This window comes from Phyllobates terribilis, unplaced genomic scaffold (genome assembly GCF_046119375.1).
Source record: "Phyllobates terribilis strain yellow unplaced genomic scaffold, ASM4611937v1 Scaffold_11__3_contigs__length_659146591, whole genome shotgun sequence".
Taxonomy (NCBI): Eukaryota; Metazoa; Chordata; class Amphibia; order Anura; family Dendrobatidae; genus Phyllobates; species Phyllobates terribilis.
This window is the reverse complement of record NW_027362771.1, coordinates 5,441,859-5,468,071: the sequence shown is the minus strand read 5'-3', so window position 1 is coordinate 5,468,071 and position 26,213 is coordinate 5,441,859. Positions and strand designations below refer to the sequence as shown.

General features: G+C 43.1%; 1 protein-coding gene across 10 annotated transcripts in view; it reads left to right on the top strand.

Annotated features, from left to right (window-relative positions):
• SPDL1 (spindle apparatus coiled-coil protein 1) overlaps nt 1-26,213 on the top strand; it is a 466,199-nt gene that overhangs the window by 117,966 nt on the left and 322,020 nt on the right. For all 10 annotated transcript variants that reach the window (XM_073651106.1, XM_073651101.1, XM_073651105.1 and 7 more), the window contains one exon: nt 15,521-15,715. In XM_073651106.1, coding sequence (XP_073507207.1) covers nt 15,521-15,715 — 195 coding nt within the window. The remainder of the gene's footprint in view (nt 1-15,520; nt 15,716-26,213) is intronic.

Genomic DNA, 26,213 nt, shown 5'->3' with positions numbered 1-26,213 from the left:
ACACCCATAGTAGTACATTTGATCCAGGGTACTGATCACTTTTTTCGGGGTCGAGAAGGAATTTTTCCCCATGATGCAAATTGGCTGAATGTGTCCTGGGTTTTTGCCTTCTTCTGGATCAACATATTTAGGTACAGGGATTTTGGCAATACCATATGTAGAGATCTGAGGTTGTGGATTGTAACTAATCACCTAGGCAGGTTAACAATGCAACAATATTTTATTGGTCACAGCCATGGTAATTAAGCAATTCCAGGTAAATGGCCAAAATACAGTTCTCTCAGTCCTCAAGTTCCCAATCTGGGTTCAGAAGTTCCACTGGCTTTGTATAAGGCCATGCTCACTGTCTCCCAACTTTTGGTTGCCCCACAGATTTTGTACCTCCAGCCAGTATAGTCTGTAGCCATAGTCCATGATCCTCTAGACGGCAGATAAAACGATAGAAGCACAGGTATCCAGTAGGAGCAGTCCTTTTAAGAAAGTGTAAATCCAAACTACATAATCCATAATGGTAACATGTTTATCCATTCAACCTTCCAAGTCCACGGTCTCCATCCTCTTCCTTAAATCCTTCCACACAACTCACTAAAACATGTCTCCACTTTCTTCCACTGGGATCAGTCCCCTCCCAGGTCAGAAGTGATCACACCCTCCCCCTTAAACATTCACTGTTGGCTAAAACAATGAAGAATATTCCAGAAGCCTTAACCTGAGACTGCATGTAAGACCCCCTGTGGTGACGGCTCCACTGTGACTCAATCTACACTCACCTAATGAGATTATTGGCTGTTGAGACAATGGACTCCTGAGATAAAGATGAGATTATTGGAATGCTGGTCATTTTACAAGTGAATCTTACATACTGACAAGTAAGCAGAACTATAAAAAACATAACAAGTAAATCACTAATAACACACAATAATAATATTGACGAAAATGGTGGTCCGTCCTGGAAAAGTATCATCGTCTTTAGTAAGTGGGCAGCTCCTCGCACCATAACAGTAATACAAAAATAAAACTAATTAAATTATAAACTGCTTCATTTGTAATTGTAATAGTGCAGTAATGATAAAAATGGTAATACATTTGTGAGGCCTAGTTCCAGTAAGTTATAAGTAGAGATGAGCGGTGTTCGACTAGAACTGTTCGCCAATCTCAAATTCGAGCTGTTTTGGGCGGTGTTCGAGTTGTTCGACGAACCCGAACGATTTGCAAAAAATTCGGCTGTTCGAGGTTATGTTCGATAACTGTTCGTGCACCAAAAGCGTGTCCTGCATGTCTGGCGCTATTTAGAGCACCAATCATGCAGGGATTGTCTGCCACTCACTGTAATGCCACAGCCATGGTGGTTGTGGCATTACAGTGATTGCCCAAATCGATGGGAACAGTGCCAACAGTGAAACATGAAAAGCTGGCATTCAGCAGCGGCATATACCGGTACCCGACAATTTAGAACCGAAAGAATAGAGCTTCACACATAGATTAGATAGATAGAAACATGTCAGTCACATATATATGAAGTACAGTGACAGTGCTGCTTACTGTACTTGTCATTTAGCGTAAAGGATTTATCAAAAAAAATAATAGTGTTTTCATGCACCGTCTCTTTAAAAAAGCCGGCCGGCATTTCAGCATCTGTACCCAACAATTTAGAATAGAAGGAATAGAGCTTCACACATAGATTAGATAGATAGAAACATGTCAGTCACATATATATGAAGTACAGTGACAGTGTTGATTACTGTACTTGTCATTTAGTGTAAAGGATTTATTAAAAAAAATAATAGTGTTTTCATGCACCGTCTCTTTAAGAAAGCCGGCCGGCAATTCAGCAGCGGTACCTGACAATTTATAACAGACAGAATAGAGCTTCACACATAGATTAGATAGATAGAAACATGTCAGTCACATATATATGAAGTACAGTGATAGTGTTGGTTACTGTACTTGTCATTTAGTATTAAAATAAAGGATTTATTATTAAAAAAATTGGCGTGGGGTTCCCCTTAATTTTAGGCTCTAGCGGAGGTTAAGCAGACGGCTGGGGCAGATGTTTGAAGCCTGGGAAGGGGGTTAATACCCATGGAGCTTCCCAGGCTACTAATATCAGCCCCCAGCTGAATACATAGCCTTTACTAGCTATTAAAATGGGGGACCCCCCCAAAAAAATGACGTGGGGTCCCCCCTAATTTAATAGCTAGCAAAGGCTAGGCAGACAGCTGGGGGCTGATATTAATAGCCCAGGAAGGGAGCCATGAATATTGGCCCCCTCCCAGGCTAGAAACACCAGCCGTCAGCCGCCCCAGAAATGGCGCATTCATAGGATGCGCCAATTCTGGCACTTAGCCTAGCTCTTCCACGCTGCCCTGGTGCGGTGGCAGGGGGTAATAGGGTTGGGGTTGATGTCAGCTTATAATGCCAGCTGACATCAAGCCCAGGTTAGTAATGGAGAGGCGTCTATAAGACACCCCCATTACTAACCCCATAGTCAAAGTTAAAAAAAAAACGCAAACACCCAGAATAAAGTCCTTTAATTGAAATAAAGACACAATCCTTTATTGTTCTAAATTAAACCATACTTACCGTCACGCCCATTCCAGCTGAAGCCAACGATCTCCTGCAATAAAAGAAAAATAATAAAGCAACCTCATCCTTACCTTTCCATGGTTCCCACGACAGCTTCAGCTCTGCTACATCGAGATGACTGGCTGGACCGCAGCAGAAAGCTGCCATCCAGCCTGTCATCCCGCAGACACTGAGAAGCGCAGTCATGCTTGCGCTCCTCACTGTCTCGCTGTGACGGCATCCAGATGAGCCGAGGTCATGTCCAATGAACTCGGCTCACCTCATGCACGTCACTGACAGCGTGGGAAAATTCTCACGCTGAAGTGCTGAGTGCAGGAGAATTTTCCCACGCTGTCAGTGACGTGCATGAGGTGAGCCGAGTTCATTGGACATGACCTCGGCTCATCTGGATGCCGTCACAGCGAGACAGTGAGGAGCGCAAGCATGCCTGCGCTTCTCAGTGTCCGCGGGATGACAGGCTGGATGGCAGCGTTCTGCTGCGGTCCAGCCAGTCATCTCGATGTAGCAGAGCTGGAGCTGTCCTGGGAACCATGGAAAGGTAAGGATGAGGTTGCTTTATTATTTTTCTTTTATTGCAGGAGATCGTTGGCTTCAGCTGGAATGGGCGTGACGGTAAGTATGGTTTAATTTAGAACAATAAAGAATTGTGTGTTTATTTCAATTAAAGGACTTTATTCTGGGTGTTTGTGGTTTTTTTAACTTTGACTATGGGGTTAGTAATGGGGGTGTCTTATAGACGCCTCTCCATTACTAACCTGGGCTTGATGTCAGCTGGCATTATAAGCTGACATCAACCCCAGCCCTATTACCCCACTGCCACCGCTACAGGGCAGTGGGAAGAGCGAGGCTAAGTGCCAGAATTGGCGCATCCTATGGATGCGCCATTTCTGGGGCGGCTGACGGCTGGTGTTTCTAGCCTGGGAGGGGGCCAATATTCATGGCACCCTTCCTGAGCTATTAATATCAGCCCCCAGCTGTCTGCCTAGCCTTTGCTAGCTATTAAAATAGGGGGGACCCCACGTCATTTTTTTGAGGGGGTCCCCCATTTTAATAGCTAGTAAAGACTAGGTATTCAGCTGGGGGCTGATATTAGTAGCCTGGGAAGCTCCGTGGGTATTACCCCCTTCCGAGGCTTCAAACATCTGCCCCAGCAGTCTGCTTAACCTCCGCTAGAGCCTAAAATTATGGGGGATCCCACGCCAATTTTTATTTTAATAAATCCTTTATTTTAACACTAAATGACAAGTACAGTAACCAACACTGTCACTGTACTTATTATAAATGTGACTGACATGTTTCTATCTATCTAATCTATGTGTGATGCTCTATCTTTCTGTTCTAAATTGTCGGATACCGCTGCTGAATTGCCGGCCGGCTTTTTTAAAGAGACAGTGCATGAAAACACTATTATTTTTTTAAATAAATCCTTTACACTAAATGACAAGTACAGAAAGCAACACTGTCACTGTACTTATTATATATGTGACTGACATGTTTCTATCTATCTAATCTATGTGTGAAGCTCTATTCTTTCTGTTCTAAATTGTCGGGTACAGATGCTGAATTGCCGGCCGGCTTTTTTAAAGAGACGGTGCATGAAAACACTAATATTTTTTTTAATAAATCCTTTACACTAAATGACAAGTGCAGTAACCAACACTGTCACTGTGCTTCTTATATGTGTGACTGACATGTTTCTATCTATCTAATCTATGTGTGATGCTCTATTCCTTCTTGTCTAAATTGTCGGGTATCGGTGTATGCCGCTGCTGAATTTGCCGGCCGGCTTTTTTAAAGAGAGTGTCTTCTGAGCAGTTTGTCAGCTTTTGGACACCTTTGCAGGTGTTTTCTATGTGTTTCTATGTGTTTTTGTTTGCCTGCCATTGGTTTTAACGGTGTTCGACGGTGTTCTAAGGTGTTCGACGAACAGTTTGACGAACAGTTCCTCGAACATCCCGGTGTTCGACGAACCGAACCGAACCCGAACACTACGGGGGTGGCTCAACACTAGTTATAAGTTAGTGTAGGGAGTACAATTAGCGGAGAAAGGTTGAACTTGATAGACCTAGGTCTTTATTCAACCTACGTTACTATGTATATAAAATATATATGTATGTAATATACAGTGGGTACGGAAAGTATTCAGACCCCTTTAAATTTTTCACTCTTTGTTTCATTGCAGCCATTTGGTAAATTCTAAAAAGTTCATTTTTTTTCTCATTCATGTACACTCTGCACCCCATCTTGACTGAAAAAAACAGAAATATAGAAATTTTTGCAAATTTATTAAAAACGAAAAACTGAAATATTACATTGTCATAGGTATTCAGACCCTTTGTTCAGACACTCATATTTAAGTCACTTGCTGTCCATTTCCTTGTGATCCTCGTTGAGATGATTCTACTCCTTCATTGGAGTCCAGCTGTGTTTAATTAAACCACTAGGACTTGATTTGGAAAGGCACACACCTGTCTATTTCAGACCTCGCAGCTCACAGTGCATGTCAGACCAATCATGAGCTCTTAGGAACTGCCCAAGGAGCTCAGAGAAAGAATTGTGGCAAGGTACAGATCTGGCCAAGGTTACAAAAGAATTTCTGCAGTACTCAAGGTTCCTAGGAGCACAGTGGCCTCCATAATCCTTAAATGGAAGAAGTTTGGGACCACCAGAAGTCTTCCTAGACCTGACCGTCCAGCCAAACTGAGCAATCGTGGGAGAAGAGCCTTGGTGAGAGAGGTAAAGAAGAACCCTAAGATCACTGTGGCTGAGCTGTAGAGATGCAGTAGGGAGATGGGAGAAAGTTCCACAAAGTCAACTATCACTGCTGCCCTCCTCCAGTCGGGCCTTTATGGCAGAGTGGCCCGATGGAAGCCTCTCCTCAGTGCAAGACATGAAAGCCCGCATAAAGTTTGGTCAAAAACACATGAAGGACTCCCAGACTTTAAGAAATAAGATTCTCTGGTCTGATGAGACGAAGATAGAACTTTTTGGTGATAATTCTAAGCGGTATGTATGGAGAAAACCAGGCACTTCTCATCACCTGCCCAATACAATCCCAACAGTGAAACATGGTGGAGAAAGCATAATGCTATGGGGATGTTTTTCAGCTGCAGTAACAGGACGAGTGGTTGCAATTGAATGAAACATAAATGCGGCCAAGTACAGAGAGATCCTGGATGAAAACCTCTTCCAGAGTGCTCTGGACCCCAGACATGGCCGAAGGTTCACCTTCCAACAAGACAATGACCCTAAGCACACAGCTAAAATAACAAAGGAGTGGCTTCAGAACAACTCTGTAACCATTCTTGACTGGCCCAGCCAGAGCCCTGACCTAAACCCAATTGAGCATCTCTGAAGAGACTAGAAAATGGCTGTCCACCAACGTTCACCATCCAGCCTGACGGAACTGGAGAGTATCTGCAAGGAAGAATGGCAGAGGATCCCCAAATCCAGGTGTGAAAACTTGTTGCATCATTACCCAGAGAAGACTCATGGCTGTACTAGCTCAAAAGGGTGCTTCTAATCAATACTGAGCAAAGGGTCTGAATACTTATGACCATGTGATATTTAAAATTTTCTTTTTTAATAAATTCGTAAAAACTTCTACATTTCTTTTTTTCAGTAAAGATGGGGTGCAGAGTGTACATTAATGAGAAAAAAAATAAACTTTTTAGTATTTACCAAATGGCTGCAATGAAACAGAGTGAACAATTTAAAGGGGTCTGAATACTTTCCGTACCCACTGTGTGTGTATGTGTATGTATATATATATATATATATATATATATATATATATATATATATATATATATATATATATATATATATATATATATATAATATATTTAGTACAGACCAAAAGTTTGGACACACCTTCTCATTTAATGATTTTTCTGTATTTTCATGACTATGAAAATTGTGCATTTACACTGAAGGCATCAAAACTATGAATTAACACATGTGGAATTATGTAGCTAACAAAAAAGTGTGAAACAACTGAAAATATGTCTTATATTCTAGGTTCTTCAAAGTATCCACCTTGTGCTTTGATGACTGTTTTGCACACTCTTGGCATTCTCTTGATGAGCTTCAAGAGGTAGTCACCGGAAATGGTCTTCCAACAATCTTGAAGGAGTTCCCAGAGATGCTTAGCACTTGTTGGCCCTTTTGCCTTCACTCTGCGGTCCAGCTCACCCCAAACCATCTCGATTGGGTTCAGGTCTGGTGACTGTGGAGGCCAGGTCATCTGGCGTAGCACCCCATCACTCTCCTTCTTGGTCAAATAGCCCTTACACAGCCTGGAGGTGTGATTGGGGTCATTGTCCTGTTGGAAAATAAATGATGGTCCAACTAAATGCAATCTGGATGGAATAGCATGCCGCTGCAAGATGCTGTGGTAGCCATGCTGGTTCAGTATGCCTTCAATTTTGAATAAATCCCCAACAGTGTCACCAGCAGAGCACCCCCACACCATCACACCTCCTCCTCCATGCTACACGGTGGGAACCAGGCATGTAGAGTCCATCCGTTCACCTTTTCTGCGTCGCACAAAGACTCGGTGGTTGGAACCAAAGATCTCAAATTTGGACTCATCAGACCAAAGCATAGATTTCCACTGGTCTAATGTCCATTCCTTGTGTTCTTTAGCCCAAAGAAGTCTCTTCTTCTTGTGGCCTGTCCTTAGCAGTGGTTTCCTAGCAGCTATTTTACCATGAAGGCCTGCTGCACAAAGTCTCCTTTTAACAGTTGTTGTAGAGATGTGTCTGCTGCTAGAACTCTGTGTGGCATTGACCTGGTCTCTAATCTGATCTGCTGTTAACCTGCGATTTCTGAGGCTGGTGACTTGGATAAACTTATCCTCAGAAGCAGAGGTGACTCTTGGTCTTCCTTTCCTGGGGCGGTCCTCATGTGAGCCAGTTTCTTTGTAGCGCTTGATGGTTTTTGCAACTGTACTTGGGGACACTTTCAAAGTTTTCCCAATTTTTCGGACTGACTGACCTTCATTTCTTAAAGTAATGATGGCCACTCGTTTTTCTTTGCTTAACTGCTTTTTTCTTGCCATAATACAAATTCTAACGTCTATTCAGTATGACTATCAGCTGTGTATCCACCAGACTTCTGCACAACACAACTGATGGCCCCAACCCCATTTATAAGGTAAGAAATCCCACTTATTAAACCTGACAGGGCACACCTGTGAAGTGAAAACCATTTCCGGTGACTACCTCTTGAAGCTCATCAAGAGAATGCCAAGAGTGTGCAAAGCAGTCATCAAAGCAAAAGGTGGCTACTTTGAAGAACCTAGAATATAAGACATATTTTCAGTTGTTTCATACTTTTTTGTTAAGTATATAATTCCACATGTGTTAATTCATAGTTTTGATGCCTTCAGTGTGAATGTACAATTTTCATAGTCATGAAAATACAGAAAAATCTTTAAATGAGAAGGTGTGCCCAAACTTTTGGTCTGTACTATATATTATATATAATATTTTATAATCAATATATATAATGATTAGAAAATATTATATATACACACACATATATACACACGTATATACATACACTTGTGTATATAGATAAATATAGATGGATATATATACAATGTGTATGTGTGTGTGTGTGTGTGTGTGTGTGTGTGTGTGTGTATATAATTTTTTTTAGTATTATATCATTTGGACTATAAGACCCACCCCACACTTTCCTCAGATTTTGGAGGAAAAAAGTGCGTCTTATAGTCCGAAAAATACGGTACATATTAGTAAGTGCTACAAAAACCTATCCAAAACACATCTGTTAAAATAAACATTTAACACTTTTTGTTTTTTTCCTTCTCCTCTCTATTTTCTGAGACCCATAATTTTTAAGTTTTTTTTTTGTGTGTCTACATAGCAATCTGACTTTTTTTTCAACTGATCTTTTTTGGGTTAGATGCAATAAAAAGCAATCAAATTTGTATTTTTTTTTCGCCTCTTGATTATGGAGTTTATCATTAAGATTAAAAAAAAAGTTTGATTTTTATGGACATAGCAATACTAAAAACACTACTCGCAAAAAGTTAGGGATATTTTGCTTTTTGGGCGAAATTTCTGGAAACCGTAAAAAGTTCACGCAACGGTGATATTTTATTTTCAAAGTAGGGCATTTAAGTAGAAGCATACATTGGTGATTTTCTCATCTCAAACAAACAATTTATTGAAACAAAAGCCAATAGTGGTGGGTATACCCCAACTAAAAATGTCAATGTTTCAGTAACTTGTTGTGTGACCTTGAGCATTAATTACAGCTTGAGGCTGCGTTCACACATTGCGTATTTTTGCGCGCTTTTTTTGCACGCGCTTTTTCAAAATACGCAATGTGCCTTTTGTCTGCCAGCAAAGTGAATGGGAAATTCACTTTGCCGTTCAGACATTGTGTGATTTTACGCAGCGTGAAAGCGCAGCTGCGTAAAGAATTGACATGTCCGTTCTTTACACAGCTGCGTCCTGCGCTTTCTCCTATTGTGCCCATTATAAGCGATGAAATTACGCAGCGGTGTTCACACACAGCGTAATTCCAGCGCTTTTCTATGGAGGCGCAGGAGAAACTATGGATACTCACCTATCCGATGGATGGGAGAGCCGTCCGGTCCCGCTGCTTCCAGCATCTGCCGGTGAAGCGATCAGGTAACTGTAGCTTACCGGCTTCCGGTCATCTGATTTACAAGCCGGTCACGTGACAGTCAGCTGATCGCTTCACGGCAGATGCTGGAAGCCGCGGGACCGGACCGGACGCCTCTCCCATCCATCGGATAGGTGAGTATCCATAGTTTATTTCTTTTAAAGCAGTGTATGTACTGCAGCCAGAAGCTGTCTGTACATACACTGCTAGGAGGACACTCACACTCACGACACATAGACACAGACAGTACACACACGACACACAGACACATACATTACATTACATACAGGTGTCCATGCTCCTCACACTTCATTTTCTCCTGCACCTCCGTAAAAAACGCAGGAAAAAACGCAGTGTGTGAATGGAGGTGCTTTAAAAACGGAGGTAAAAAAAGCAGGAAAATACGCGCGCGTAAAAAAAACGCTGGGAAATACGCAATGTGTGAACGCAGCCTGACAATGACTTCTCATGCTGCTCACAAGTTGAGTTATTGTCTGCATCCCACTCTTCTTAAAGGGCGATCCTCTACCTTTACTGATTTCACTGGTTTTCTATGGGATTCGGGTCTGGAGAAAGTACAGGCCACTCCATTTGCGGTACCCTAGTCTTCAGCAACCGTTACCTAATGATGCGACCTCTATGAGCTTGGAGCATTGTTGTACATTAACCACTTCGCGCCAGAGCCTGTTTTTGCCTTCGTGATCGGGCCAATTTTTTCAATTCTGACCACTGTCACTTTATGAAGTAATTACTCTGGAACGCTTCAACGGATTCCCCTGATTCTGAGATTGTTTTTTTCATGACATATTGTACTTCATGATAGTGGTAAAATTTCTTCGATATCACTTGCGTTTATTTGTGTAAAAAACGGAAATTTGGCGAAAATTTTGCAATTTTGAAACTTTGAATTTTTATGCCCTTAAATCAGAGATATGTCACACAAAATAGTTAATAAATAACATTTCCCACATGTCTACTTTACATCAGCACAATTTTGGAACCAACATTTTTTTTTGTTAGGAAGCTATAAGGGTTAAAAGTTGACCAGCGATTTCTCATTTTTCCAACAAAATTTACAAAAACATTTTTTAGGGACCACATCTAATTTGAAGTTACTTTGAGGGGCCTTTATGACAGAAAATACCCAAAAGTGACACCATTCTAAAAACTGCACCCCTCAAGGTGCTCAAAACCACATTCAAGAAGTTTATTAACCCTTCAGGTGTTTCGCGGGAAATTTTTGGAATGTGGAAGAAAACAATGAACATTTAACTTTTTTTCACAAAAAATGTTACTTTAGACCCAATTTTTTTTATTTTCGCAAGGGTAACAGGAAAAAATAGAATACACAATTTGTAGTGCAATTTCTCATGAGCGCGCTTATACCCCATATGTGAGGGAAAACCACTGTTTGGGCGCACTGCAGGGTTCGGAAGGGAAGGAGCGCCATTAGACCTTTTGAATGTAAAATTTGTTTGAATAATTAGCAGAGGCCATGTTGCGTTTGGAGAGCTCCTGATGTGCCTAGATAGTGGAAACCCCCACAAGTGACACCATTTTGGAAACTAGACCCCTTAGGGAACTTATCTAGATGTGTGGTGAGCACCTTGAACCCCAAGGTGCTTCCCAGAAGTTTATAATATTGAGCTGTAAAAATAAAATTTTCACATTTTTCCCACAAAAACGTATTTCATCCCTTAATTTTGCATTATCATAAGGGTAACAGGAGAAATTGCACCATGAAATTTGCTGTGCAATTTCTCCTGAGTATGCCGATACCCCATATGTGGGGGAAAACCACTATTTGGGTATACTGCAGGGTTCGGAAGGGAAGGAGCACCATTTGACTTTTTGAATGTAAAATTTGTTTGAATAATTAGCGGACGCCATATCGCATGTGGGGAGCTCCTAATGTGCCTAAACAGTGGAAACCCCCCACAAGTGACACCATTTTGAAAACGAGACCCCTTAGGGAACTTCTCTAGATGTGTGGTGAGCACCTTGCACCCCCAGGTGCTTCACAGAAGTTTATAATATTGGGCCGTAAAAATAAAATTTTCACATTTTTCCCACAAAAAATGTTTTTCATCCCCTAATTTTACATTATCATAAGGATAACAGGAGAAATTGCACCATGAAATTTGTTGTACAATTTCTCCTGAGTACGCCGATACCCCCCATATGTGGGGGAAAACCACTGCTTTGGTGTACGGCAGGGTTCGGAAGAGAGAGGAGCGCTATGTTGGCTGGGATAGATTGCAGACACCATGTCACATTTGAAGAGTCGCTGACATGCCGAAACAGCAGAAACCCCCACAAGTGACCCCATTTTGTAAACTACACCTCTCAAGGAATTCATCTAGGGAAGTAGTGAGTATTTTTTTATTTTTAAATTTATACCATTGGGCAGTGAAAAAAGCATAATTATATTTTTACCACAAAAAATGTTTTACACTCAGATTTTACATTTTCACACAGGGCAATGGGTAAAAATAGTGCCGAAATGTGTCACACAATTTCTTCTAAAAGTGGCAATACCCCATATGTGGCTGTATCGTACCGCTTAGCCATACGGCGAGTCCTGTGAGGGACGGAGTGATATTTGACAATTGGAGAACAAATTATTGTAGAATAGGCATTTGGATTTGGAAGCACAAAATTTTCTGAATTTCTTTTGGGGGGCAAGGGCCATTTTGCTTTTCCAGAGCCTCTCTGCTACCAGTAACTTGGAAGTCCCTTATATTTTTAACAGATGACGGACCTGAATGGGGACTAGCTTTTTTTGAGGACTGAGTTGAAGCTTTTATTGGGAACATTTTACGTAACATTTATCCGGCGCTCTAGGCTGAGCACTTACATCGGGGTTTCCATCTAAATTTCCAAGTGATGTAATTGAGATGAAACCCCTGCAGGATCCATTCACTATAATGAGGCAGCAGAGTTACTCTGGACTCCATCTGGCCTCTGTTTAGCAGTGTCCTTTTTTTAAGAAGTGCACAAAACTGTGGCCAACCGCACTTTTATGCACGCCTAAAAAAACTGACACCGTGGGATCACAGGCCAAATGGCATCCACAGTGGCCTATATCTGCCTCATTACAGGGAATCTTCCGTCATGGGTTCAGTCAGAATCCCGTATTTCAGAGATTTACACGGAAACTCTGGTGTAAGTGCTCAGCGCAGAACGCAGGATAAATGTGAGCAGAGCCTTACTGCGATCTTTGGGAGACATAATAAACAAATCAGTAGCAGGTGAAGAATTGGTTTTATTTATTTTTTACGCCGTTCCTCGTGCGGTATAAGTGATGAGATTACTTTATTCTTTGGGTCAGTGCGATTACGGCGATACCAGATTCATATCTGGTTTTTATGATTGACAGCTGTCACACACTAAGAGACGCGTTTTTTTTTGCAAAATCTAGTTTTTGCATCGCCATATTTTGAGAGCTATAATTTTTCCATATTTCGGCCGACAGAGTCATGTGATGGCTTGTTTTTTGCGGGACGAGTTGACATTTTTATTGGTACCATTTTTGGGTACGTGACATTTTTCGATCGCTTTCTATTCTGTTTTTTGGGAGGTAAGATTAACCAAAACCAAACAATTCAGGATTTGTTTTTTGAGGTTTTTTTTTATGCCGTTCTGCGTGTGGTAAAAGTGATAAGGCAGCGTTATTCTTCGGGTCAGTACGTTTACAGTGATACTACACTTGCTATATATTTTTTCTATGTTTTGGCGCTTTTACACAATAAAACTATTTTATAGAAAAAATATTTTTTTTGCATCGCTTTATTCTGAGAGCTATAACTTTTTTATTTTTCGGCTGATGGAGCTGTATGGCGGCTTTTTTTTGCGGAACAAGATGACGTTTTCAGCGGTACCATTTTTATTTCCATTTTGCTTTTTGATCGCATTTTTTTCCACTTTTTGTTTGGCGATATGATGAAAGAGCATAGTTTTTTGCTCCGTTTATTATTTATTTTTATTACGATGTGCACAGAAGGAGTTAATTAGTGTGACCGTTTTATAGATCGGGTTGTTTCGGACGCGGCGATACCAAATATGTGTACTTTTTTTGTTTTTGAATAAATATGCGGATTTATTGGTTTAATATTTTATTTTTTTGTTTATTTTGTGATATATTTTTTTAACAGTTTGAAAACATTTTTTAGACTTTTTTTTTTACATTTTTACTTAGTCCTGTATGGGACATTAATTTTTATTTTTATAGTCTCTGTTCTCATACAGTGCAGTAGACATTGCATGAGAACTTTGCTGACAGTTTCACACTGTCTGTCTCCTGCTGGACTCCGCTGCAGGCTGAGCCTAGCAGGACACCATATATGGCAGATCTGGAGGCGGTCCATGTGACTTCCAGCTGCCATGACAACTGCAGGTCCTGTAAGACATCAGGGGGCTGTCGAGAGGTAAGTGGACGACCCCCTCTCCTCTTACTATCTTCTATATGCCACGATCACTATAGATCGTGGCATATAGAAGATAGCAAAGGGTTAACATCATTGGGACCTGATCCAATCAGGTCCCGATGATGTCCCCCGTCAGAGCTGTCACTCTGAACTGCAACCGCAGCACTTGCAGGACCCTGGGGGTCCTGAGGGCTGCGGGACCACCGACCGTTCATAAACGTCGGCGCTGCACAGAGCCCAGGCAGCACCGATATTTATGTACAGTGGGTGGTTGGGAAGCGGTTAAAATGGAATTAGGCCTGTGTTGTTCATGCAGAGGCACAATGACTGGATTAGTTGTTATTCAAGTAGTAGGGGCTGGTCACTGTACAATTCACAAAGTGTAGGGCAGTTCTGTATTGACTAGACACACCTGCCCATGCTGTAACACTACCCCCACTGTGTGATGCATAGCAATCTCCTTGGCGTTTCCAACATTGTTAGCGGCCATTATTTCTGCTCAGCATGAATCGCTTTTCATTAGTGAACAGCACTGATGCCCACTGGTACCTTGGGCAGTGTAGATGTTACCTGGCCCATGCAAGACGATGACTCCTATACCTGATGGTATGGTCAGGTACCCTTGCAGGACATTTAGCACGCAGACAACACTGATGTAAACGGTTTTGAATAGGCTGACGAGACACTTGGGTGCCTCTCACCTCCCATAAATGTGCATGGAGTTGTGTGGCATTCATCATCCGGTTCCAAAGGGCAGCATTGTTCACAAAGGAGCAGTCATCAGTGTGGGATGTGGCCAAAGGATGTCCAGTTCTATGCCTTCCTGTGATTCTTCCCGTCTCTGTATCTCAACCTTCTGGTGACACTACGACACTCTAAGTTCAGTGGACACTTCCATCTGTTTTACCATCTAGGGGGAGGCATAGTTAAGGGAGCTGATGCTGAATTAGCAGTAGGGGGGTAGACATATTGCGGTGTCAATGCAGAAGTGAACACAGCCTGCTGCTTTGCGGAGTCCATTGGAGATATGGGCAGTGAGGAGCAGCAGCTATGGGCAAGAGGCAGGAGACCTCAATGCAGCTGTGCCGCGCGAATTGGGGAGAGCCCTCTGTTGAGCACAGAACCCTCACACTCCGTTCAACTTTGCACCACTGATCCATAAAAATCATATTTCTTGGATGCAGTCCCTCTGTAACTCGCTTCAATATGACGCGTCACGTTATGCATCATAGACGTAACTAGGAGCACAGGATGATGGGTAATCATGCCCAAATCACTGGAGGCCTGAAGTCTGATCATTTACATTAGGAGCTCATGTCATAAAAATCTGTCACTCATATTATAGCTTTACTTTTGTAATCACATATATTTAAACATTTTTTTTTACATGTACTATTAACCTAAATTATATTAGTGATTAGGTTCTCTTTAAGAAGATTGTTTAATATAAGAAAAAAATAGACTTGACATGGATGGGCTTAAAATAAAAAACAGTGGACTCCGGCACATAAAGCGATGGTAGCTTCTGAGGTGCTGTTCTAGTTCTCTGACCGCATCAGCGGTCTCATGACTTAACAATGCAGGCATCGCATGTTGTTGTTTTTTTTTTTTTCCCCCCTCTTTCCCCATTTTAAGCTCATTTATGCCGTCCACAATTTCTCTCCCCCCCTCACCCCTTATTTCAGACAACCTGTTAGTTCAGCAAAGCTTTTGCTATTTTTTTGACAAAATAGTATACAGGTTTTTAAATCCCTGTTTAAACCCCTATTCTTACCTCCAAATATGTATTTGTATGTTGTAAAAATATTCCTTTTTTTTTCCTGTTTTAAATCCTTTGTTGTACCCAGATAGCGAAGCTGGAGGCTGAATTAGATGAAGCAAGATTGAATGAGAAACAGCTGAAGCACAAACTTGACCATCAGACTGAGAAGCTAGCTGGCAAATCGGAGGAGCTGCGTGCGTTGTCTGAGCGTGCTCATGAAACTATGTCTTCTGAAACTCTGGCACTTCAGCTTGAAGTGAATGAACTGGAAAGTTCAAAGGTGAGTAACTCATCTGGTGCCTTTTGTATTATTTTGAGTGTCTTTTCAACTTTAATCATTATTTCAGCATTATTCACTGGATAGGTGTTAACTGTTAGAGAAATGTGGGTCTCACAAATTGCCATTGGGCAATAAAGCTAGCAGTGTCCCCAAAGTGCTATATATAACGGCAGGGTTTCAGCGCATCCCATTTTATGTGTATTGCATAATATAGTATGGACCTCTAAATATAGTATGATGCTGTGTATATAGTGTGGATTTCACACTATGTACTTTATTCACAGGCACAACTTCACACTATATACACTCCTTAAAGGGAACCTGTTAGGTCCCCCATGCCCTTCAACCCAGCAGCATTCACTTATGAGTAAATTCCCTGTCTAACAATCCTATATAACATTTTTCTGTAAAAATGAGGTTTAAAAAAGCATTAATATTGTCCCAGTTTCCTATGGTAATGAGGGCTTTGACTAGTCCATGGGGCATTAGTTGCCCCAGACTAGTCAGCCCTCTTTCCATGTTCTTCCGACAATCATATTAGGGCTTATTTTTTGCGTGATCAGCTGAAGTTTTTATTGGTGCCATTTTCAGGGACATAACATATATATATATTTTTTTATTGCTATCTATTCTGACACTTGGGAGGCAGATTGAACACAAGCCAGCAATTCAGGATTTGTTTTCCGGATTATTATTTTTTTTATGCCGTTCATCATGTGGTAAAAGTAATAAGACAGCTTTATTGTTCGGGTCAGTACGATTATAGTGATACCACAATTTACACAAAAACAATTTTATAGAGATTTTTTGTTTTTGCATCACTATATTCTGAGAGCTGTAGCATTTCTATTTCTCCACTGACTGAGCTTTTGTTTTTTTTGTAAGGATAAAATAGCGTTTTCAGCCATAACCTTTTTATTTACACTCAACTTTTTGATCATGCTTTATTTCACTTTTTGTTCAGCGATATGATTAAAAAGTTTTCTGTTTTGCTATGGCCATGTTTTTTTATTTTTTATGGTGTTCACAGAAGGGGTTAACTAGTTTGACAGTTTTATTGGTCTGATCGATCTGGACTCAGCAATGCCGAATGTGTACTTTTTTTAGTGTATTTGTTTTTACGTAAATATACATATTTATTGGAGTAATATTTTTCTGGTGTTTTTTTTTTTTTTCTTGATCCCTATTACTTTAATCACTGGTACTATGCATTGAAAGGACATGTACTGCAATGCATTACACCTGTGCGTATTACATTGACAAAACACCTTTTAGATCATGTTTCTGGCATGGTCTAACGTGCAACTGTAGCTGACAGATCAGGAGTTCATTATTTGACCTTCTGCTGTTGTGGCAACCATCAGTCCCCATGATCGGGTCATTTGTGGGAGAGGGAGCCCCATCCCTCTCTCAACCTTCTAAATGCTGCGATTGCTATTGATTGTGACATTTGGGGGTAAAACCACTTTTATGATCGTATGATTTTCCATTTTTGCACTTTAGTTTTCTTCCCATTTTTCCAAGAGTGTTAATTTTTTTTTTCCGGCCATAAAGCCAGTATGAAGGCTTGTTTGTTGTGGGATAAGTTATTTTTTTGAATGACTCTATTCATTTTACCAGTATAATGTACTTTTTATTTACCACGCTTACTAGTTTGGGTGGTGGTTTGAACTTTCGTGGAGATATGTATATATATTTAATATATACTTAATAGTCCCCGTTAAACTTGATGCTGTGATCGTCAAATCTCCTGTGCTATATATAGCAGTGTTTTAACCCCTTAAGCCCCGAGGGTGGTTTGCACGTTAATGACCAGGCCAATTTTTACAATTCTGACCACTGTCACTTTATGAGGTAATTACTCTGGAACGCTTCAACGGATCCCCCTGATTCTGAGACTGTTTTTTCGTGACATATTGTACTTCATGATTGTGGAAAAATTTCTTCGATATCACTTGCATTTATTTGTGAAAAAAACGGAAATTTGGCGAAAATTTAGAAAATTTTGCAATTTTCAAAATTTGAATTTTTAAGCCCTGAAATCAGAGAGATATGTCACACAAAAGAGTTAATAAATAACATTTCCCACATGTCTACTTTACATCAGCACAATTTTGGAACCAACATTTTTTTTTGTTAGGGAGCTATAAGGGTTAAAAGTTGACCAGCGATTTCTCATTTTTCCAACAAAATTTACAAAAACATTTTTTTAGGGACCACATCACATTTGAAGTCACTTTCAGAGGTCTTTATGACAGAAAATACCCAAAAGTGACACCATTCTAAAAACTGCACCCCTCAAGGTGCTCAAAACCACATTCAAGAACTTTATTAACCCTTCAGGTGCTTCACAGGAATTTTTTGAATGTGGAAGAAAAAAATGAACATTTAACTTTTTTCACAAAAATGTTACTTTAGACCCAATTTTTTTTATTTTCACAGGGGTAACAAGAAAAAATGGACCCCAAAATTTGTTGTGCAATTTCTCCTGGTCACGCAGATACCCAACATTTGGGGAAAAAACACTGTTTGGGCGCACGGCAGGGCTCTGAAGGGAAGGAGCGCCATTTGACTTTTTGATTGTAAAATTTGCTTGAATAATTAGCGGACGCCATGTTGTCTTTGGAGAGTCCCTGTGTGCCCAAACTTTGGAGCTCCCCCACAAGTGACCCCATTTTGGAAACTAGACCCCCCCAAGGCACCTTTCTAGATGCATAGTGAGCACTTGGAACCCCCAGGTGCTTCACAAATTGATTCGTAAAAATGAAAAAGTGAAAAAAAAAACACTTTTTCATTTTTACGAATCAATTGGTGAAGCACATGGGAGTTCCAAGTGCTCACTATGCATCTAGATAGGTGCCTTGGGGGGTCTAGTTTCCAAAATGGGGTCACTTGTGGGGGAGCTCCAATGTTTGGGCACACAGGGACTCTCCAAATGCAACATGGTATCCGCTAACAAATTGAATGGAAAATCGGCTCAAATTGTTAGCGGACACCACGTTGCGTTTGGAGAGCCCCTCTGTGCCCAAACTTTGGAGCTCCCCCACAAGTGACCCCATTTTGGAAACTAGACCCCCCAAGGCACCTTTCTAGATGCATAGTGAGCACTTGGAACCCCCAGGTGCTTCACAAATTGATTGGGAAAAATGAAAAAGTGAAAAAAAAACACTTTTTCATTTTTACGAATCAATTTGTGAAGCACCTGGGGGTTCCAAGTGCTCACTATGCATCTAGATAGGTGCCTTGGGGGGTCTAGTTTCCAAAATGGGGTCACTTGTGGGGGAGCTCCAATGTTTGGGCACACAGGGACTCTCCAAATGCAACATGGTATCCGCTAACAAATTGAATGGAAAATCGGCTCAAATTGTTAGCTGACACCACGTTGCGTTTGGAGAGCCCCTCTGTGCCCAAACTTTGGAGCTCCCCCACAAGTGACCCCATTTTGGAAACTAGACCCCCCCAAGGCACCTATCTAGATGCATAGTGAGCACTTGGAACCCCCAGGTGCTTCACAAATTGATTCGGAAAAATGAAAAAGTGAAAAAAAAAACACTTTTTCATTTTTATGAATCAATTTGTGAAGCACTTGGGGATCCAAGTGCTCACTATGCATCTAGATAGGTGCCTTGGGGGGTCTAGTTTCCAAAATGGGGTCACTTGTGGGGGAGCTCCAAAGTTTGGGCACACAGGGGCTCTCCAAACGCAACATGGCGTCCGCTAACAATTTGAGCCGATTTTCCATTCAATTTGTTAGCGGACACCATGTTGCGTTTGGAGAGCCCGTGATGTGCCTAAACAGTGGAGCTCCCCCACAAGTGTCCCCATTTTGGAAACTAGACCCCTCAAGGATTTTATTAAGGTATATAGTGAACTTTTTGAACCCAGAGGTACTGCACAGAATTTGTTTACATTAGGTCATCATATTGAATAAGTTGTCATTGTTCTTGAGCTCAAGTGCTCGCTACTTGAGTTTGCATCGGGTACTCGTATGCACCATGTACAGCGTGTGCTCGAGTGACATGCTCCGCATGTTTCGCGGTTATTAGACACCCAAAAAAAAACATGCGGGGATCGCTCGTGCATGGCAGGCAATCCCCGTAAAGTTTTTTTGGCCGCGAAGCATATGGGGCAGAGACTCGAGCATGTCACTCAAATACCCACGATACTCAATGCATACCAGAGCACCCGATGCAAACTCAAGTAGCGAGCACTTGCGCTCAACACTAGTCGCCATATCGTCATCTTTTTTTCTTATTTTTGAAAAAAAATCCCAACCCCAGCCCTAGCCCCAGCACAACCCTAGCCCCAGCACAACCCTAGCCCCAGCACAACCCTAGCCCCAAACCCAGCCCTAACCCTAGCCCAATCCTAACCCTAGAGTTTATTTTTGACGCCGTTCCTTGTGCGGTATAAGTGATTAGACGACTTTATTCTTCAGGTCGGTGTGATTACAGCAATGCCAGAATCATATGGGGTTTTTATGACTGACAGCTGTCACACACTAAAAGACGCATTTTTTGTAAAATCTAGTTTTTGCATCGCCATATTTTGAGAGCTATAATTTTTCCAGATTTCGACAGACAGTCATGTGACGGCTCGTTTTTTGCGGGATGACTTGACGTTGTTATTGGTGCCATTTTCAGGCACGTGACATTTTTTGATCGCTTTCTATTCCGATTTTTGGGAGGCAGAATAAACAAAAACCAACAATTCAGGAATTTTTTTTTTTTTTATTCTGTTCCGCGTGTGGTAAAATTGATGAGCTAGCTTTATTCTTCGGGTCAGTACGTTTACAGCGGTACCACATTTGTATCATTTTTCTATGTTTTGGCGCTTATACACAATAAAAGCTATTTTATAGAAAAAAATATTTTTTAGCATCGCTTTATTCTGAGAGCTATAACTTTTTTATTTTTCGGCTGATGGAGCTGTATGGCGGTTTGTTTTTTGCGGGACGAGATGACGTTTTCAGCGGTACCATTTTTATTTATATGCGTCTTTTTGATCGTGTGTTATTCCACTTTTTGTTTGGTGGTATGGTGATAAAGCATTGTTTTTTGCTTTGTTTCTTTTTTTTTCTTTTTTTACCGTGTTCACTGAAGGGGTTAACTAGTGGGACAGTTTTATAGGTCAGGTTGTTCCGGACGCGGCGATACCAAATATGTGTACTTTTATTGTTTGTTTTTTTTTTATAATAATATATTTTTATTTTTGGTGGATTATTTTTTTTATTTTTATTTTTTTTTTATATTTTTGCAATTTTTTTATTTTTTTTTCCACTTTCAGACAGATTATACACTTTATTACTTTGTCCCACTCTGGGACTTTCACTTTTTTTTCTCTGATCGCCTGCATGGCACAGGAATGCAGCACCATCCCTATGCCATGCAGGCGGTCAGCGGTGCACAGTGTGAAGATTGTTTGGAGATGCACTGCGCATGTCCAAACAATCTTCCTGCTGTCTGGTGACCCGGATGTTGTCATGACGACATCGGGTCGTCATGGCAACACCCGGGAAGCCTTTGCAGACTGCGCTAGAAGCCGGAAGAGGAGGTGAGTATCGGCGATCACCTCCCCTTGCCCCCGCAATGCCGCGATCGACTTCGATCGACTTCGATCGCAGCATCGCGGGGGTTAATGTGCTGGGAGCGGTGCAGGACCGCTCCCTGCACATAGTACCAGGTGTCAGCTGTGACAATCAGCTGACACCCGGCGGCGATCACGCCCGCACAGCCTGTGTGCGCGTGCGATCGCCATGACGTACTAATACGGGTCTGGCTCTTAAGTCCCAGGGCACAGATGCGTATTAGTACGTCAGATGTTGTTAAGGGGTTAAAGGGGTTTTCCCATGAACAAAAGTTGATTTTAATCATTAGATCTTGGAATAATAATAATTTCCACTAATGAATATGTTTAAATGAAGTGTCCCTGTGCTGAGATAATCTAATGAATGTGCCCCTGCTGTGTACTGTGTAATGGCTGTGTCTGACCGTGTATGGAACATTGTCTGATCATAGCACAGCTCCTGGGCAGGGGAGGAAGAAAGAGTATACAGATATTACTGCAGGGGATAACAACTGATACTTTATTTGAAGTAAAACATTGTTTAAAAAAAGGGAGGGAAATGTTTTACCTCAGAAAAAGAATCCGCTGTGATCCAGTAATGTCTGTATACTCTTTTGCTTCCCCCCTGCCCAGGAGCTGTGCTATGATCAGACCATGTTCTGTACACAGTCAGACACAGCCATTACACAGTACACAGCAGGGGCACATGTATAAGATTATCTCAGCACAGGAACATTGTATTTAAATACATTCAATTGTGGAACTTATTATTATTCCAGGATCTATTGATTAAGACAACCCCTTTCAGCAGCACAGCTATGTATTGCATAAATCACTACCCTATGAACACCAGCCACAGGCCGGCGTCCACTGGGGAATCGTAGTGACAGATACTGTGATTATCAGCAGCCGCCCCCCGCACACGTCTCCCCCCTGCCCCGGCTGTTATGACAGCCCATCTGCACCCCGTGATTACGTGATGGGCATGAATGACGCACTTCTGGCCGACGTGTGTTAAATTCAGCGGTCAGTGATTGACAGCAGGAATTAGTTGGTTAACAGCCACAGCTCTGCTCCAAGCACAGATATCAAAGGCGCATGATGATGAGCGGGAAAGGTTGTGGGCTCAACGTGCGAGTCCACATCAAAGGCAAGGACATGATCTTTGATGTTAATATAGGTGAAAGGGGTTAAACAGCTGGGGGAGGGGGGGTTGGTGGTACTGGCATGGCTTCTGGCTGTGACAGACAGAGCTTGGCTATCACTCAAGCTGAGCTTCCGGCAGTGGACTTCAAAGTAGGATGTACCAAGAAGGAAGGAAGGGGTTATGGCTTCTCACATTAGCACATGCAACCTTGCATTGTTGTGTTGAGAAATAGATCTTGGCACACTTCGAAGAAGTGGCCGCACTACTGGTGCCATCATTATCCATTCCATACTGCAAGTAAAATTATGTGACGTCTTAGGTGTGATATGTAACATCCTGTCTCTACACAAACAATTAGAAAGTGTTTACATGACACTCTTTCATAAAGTCTACCTTAATGGCGTGTACGGCTTATTGTGGTCGTATGTACTCCAGTCTCTGCTTAGAAACTCTACAGCTTCTTCAGGATTACCTTTTGGTCTGCGTGCTGCCTCTCTGATTCATCCTGGGCAAGGAGGGCATTAGAGTTTTGGTGGTAGGGTGGACGGCCCTCTCTTGACAGGTTTGTTGTGGTACCATGTTCTTTACATCCAATGATAATAGATTTGATGGTGTTCCGGGGGATCATTAGATATTGGTATATATAATTTTTTTTTTTTTTTATAACCCAACCCTGACTGGTACTTCTCAACCACTTTGTCCCTGACTTGTTTGGAGATCTCCTTGGTCTTCATGGTGGTGTTTGGTTAGTGGTGCCTCTTTGGTTAATAGTGTTGCAGCCTTTCAGAAAAAGTGTGTTTATACTGACAGACCATGTGACACTTAAATTGCACACAGGTTGACTTCCTTTCACTAAGCATGTGACTTATGAAGGTAATTGCTTGCAATAGAAATTTTTAGGGGCTGGATGGCAAAAGGGGTGACTACATTTGCGCATACCAATTTTTAGTTATTTAATCACACAAATTAAATTAATTAGGAAAAATATGGGCATCAATTTCACCAATTTAAACTATTTAGTGCTGATGCATCACATGCAAATCTGATTACAAAAATATTTAAACACCTCTTTCAGCAGCAGAAGGGAAGGAAGGGAGACACAGATCCATTACTAGTGGGTAGGCGGAGCCCCACAGGATAGTTCACCTCAGATTAGAAAAAGTGACGACCGTCCCCTCCAGCTTAGGCTCCTCCTACTCCCATGTCCTTTTGTCTAAAATTTGAGGTCGCAGAGGATAGTCGCTGCCTGTGCAGCTCCTCAGAAAAAAAAATTATTTTATCATTTCCGGAGACCTGGACTCCCCGTGGTCTAGAGGTCTCAGGGGGTCTCGGCGCTGCTGGGACCCCTGACCCTCCCCTGGCAGATCTGCGTACCCCCTAAGGAGGTCCCCACAGGAGCCTGCCGGCCCCGGGGGATACAGGGCGCTCCCTGGCGGTCGCTGTGGCACTCATCTGGGTAAGTGCTCTCAAGGTCTGAGTGCTTCAGCGGCTGCGGTGGCAGCCGCTGTTACTATTACAAGTGGTGACTGCTGTTTTGTCCTTGCAGGAAGGATATCACCGCTGCATACGGCATTTGTGTAACTCCCTGCTCCCCGCTCTCTACACCACCAGACCGGGAAGAGCAGTGACCGCGGCCAGCTGGTGAGTCACTTCTGCCTTTTAAGGCAGAAGATTCCTTTTTCTCACTATTGCAGCGCAGAGCACCCTACTGCTGGCTTGTTAAGGCAGACAGGGTGTGCTATATCCGACGCTGCTACCTCCCCGCTGAGGCGGCTCTGGGACTCGCACACCTCTGTCCTTTTAAGGCAAAGGTGTATTGCGTGATCAGCAGCATTAACCCCTTCTGAACGGGGTCTGGCCTCATCAGGGCAGTTAACCCTTTCTGGATGTGCATGGTTCTGGGATCAGAGGGTGCATCACCCTAGTCTGTTAGGTTAACTTTTGCTCTGCAGGCAGCTGGGGTAGCTCTTCCTTCTCCCTCTAAGGAGGAGCTTTAACCCTTCAGTGCTTGGTGATTTTTTGTGTAGGAACAGGCTGTGGTAGCGGAATCACACATCCTCGGTTACTGTACCCATTGTAAGGGGTTATTACTGCCTTATCAGCGACGCTCGTAACTGTGTGGGGGCATGTCGGATCAGGGACCAGGGGGCGCGGACCTCTCTCCCGGTCCGCTTCAAGATCTGTCACGCGTATCTGATACGCCGGGGTCTTCGACGGCGTCAGGTTCGACACTGGTTGGGGGTCTCAGTGATGTTAAAGTAGAGGCGCTCACTCGCTCCATAGACAGTCTGTCTGACATCCTGGGTCATTGGGTATCAGCTAAGTCCCAACCGACGTCACGAGGCAAGAAGCGCCACAGGCCTGTGGTGGCGCTGTCTCCTCCGCGCAGTGCGTCGGAGGCTTCGGAATCACCGACAAACTCTGCTGGTGAGATCTCCGATTCTGATGAAGAGGATCGGCAGGGTCGCTCTGCTTCGCTTTCGGGCCGCGTGGATGCTTTTATTGGGGCTATGCGGGAAGCGTTACAGCTGTGTGAAGAGGTGACGAGGCGCCCTGGCAAGTCGGCCCGGCTGTATCAGGAGTCGCGTCGGGCTTGTTCGACGCTGCCGGCGCACGATGAACTTAACGAGGCGGTGGAGAAAGAACGCCTGTGTCCAGATAAACGCTTCCAGGGGATGCGGTTTTTTGATGCCCTGTATCCATGCTCCACGGAGACTATCACTAATTGGGTCCCCTCTCCTGAAGTGGACGTGGCATTGTCTCAGCTGAGCAAATCTTCTTTGCTTCCTGTTAAAGGAAAGGCGAGTCTACAGGAACCGCTGGACAGAAGGACGGAGTTAGCGGCGAAGTCCATCTACGAGGCAGCGGGTCATGGATTCCGAGCGGCCTTGGGGGCCATGTGGGCTGGTGAGGCTTCTCTGCGGTGGTTGGATCAGCTGCGGACGGCGTGGCAAGATGGGACTCCGCTGTCTGAGGTGGAAAGGCTCTTCCAGCTGTTGGAAGAGGCGGCCCGATATGGCAGGGACACAGTGCTGGATACCACTTCGGTTCTGTCCAGGGCTCAATCCTCGGCCGTCACAGTCAGGAGAGCACTGTGGCTTAAACAGTGGACTGGAGACGCAGTATCCACACAAGGTTTGCTGAGTCTGGCGTACAAGGGCGGTCAGCTTTTTGGTTCGGACCTCACGGAGCTGATTGCTAAGGCCAAGGATACGGCTTTGCCGCAGCGGCTTCTACGTCTGGCAAGTCAAGTGCCGGTAGTGGTCGTCGGTCCTTTCGGCCTAGGGGACGGTTCGGTCAGCCCTCTTGTAGATCGGGTCGTCCATCGTCTTCCGGAAAGAAGACCACCCAGAAATCCCTTACACCCTGGAACCAACATTTCCGTCAAGACAAACGGGAGGTTGACAAATAGCCCACTAAGGCGGACTGACGCCAGGAACCCACTCGAGGGCTCTCGGGTGGGAGGTCGTCTGCTAAAATTCGGGTCGATTTGGGCGTCCCACGTATCGGACGCCTGGGTGACGCGGGTTATGTCGGCAGGCTATTTCATAGAGTTTCATTCTCGACCCCCGGACAGGTTTCGTCAGTCACGCATCCCGTCCGAGCCCAAGCTGGCTGCCGCACTGCTGCGGGAGGTCGACTCTCTTCTGCAGCAGGGTGTGGTGGTTCCAGTTCCGCCGGAGGACCGGGAAAGGGGGTTTTACTCCAACCTTTTTGTGGTCCCCAAAAAGGAGGACAAGTTTCGCCCCATTCTGGACCTCAAAGAATTGAATTTTCATGTCCGGA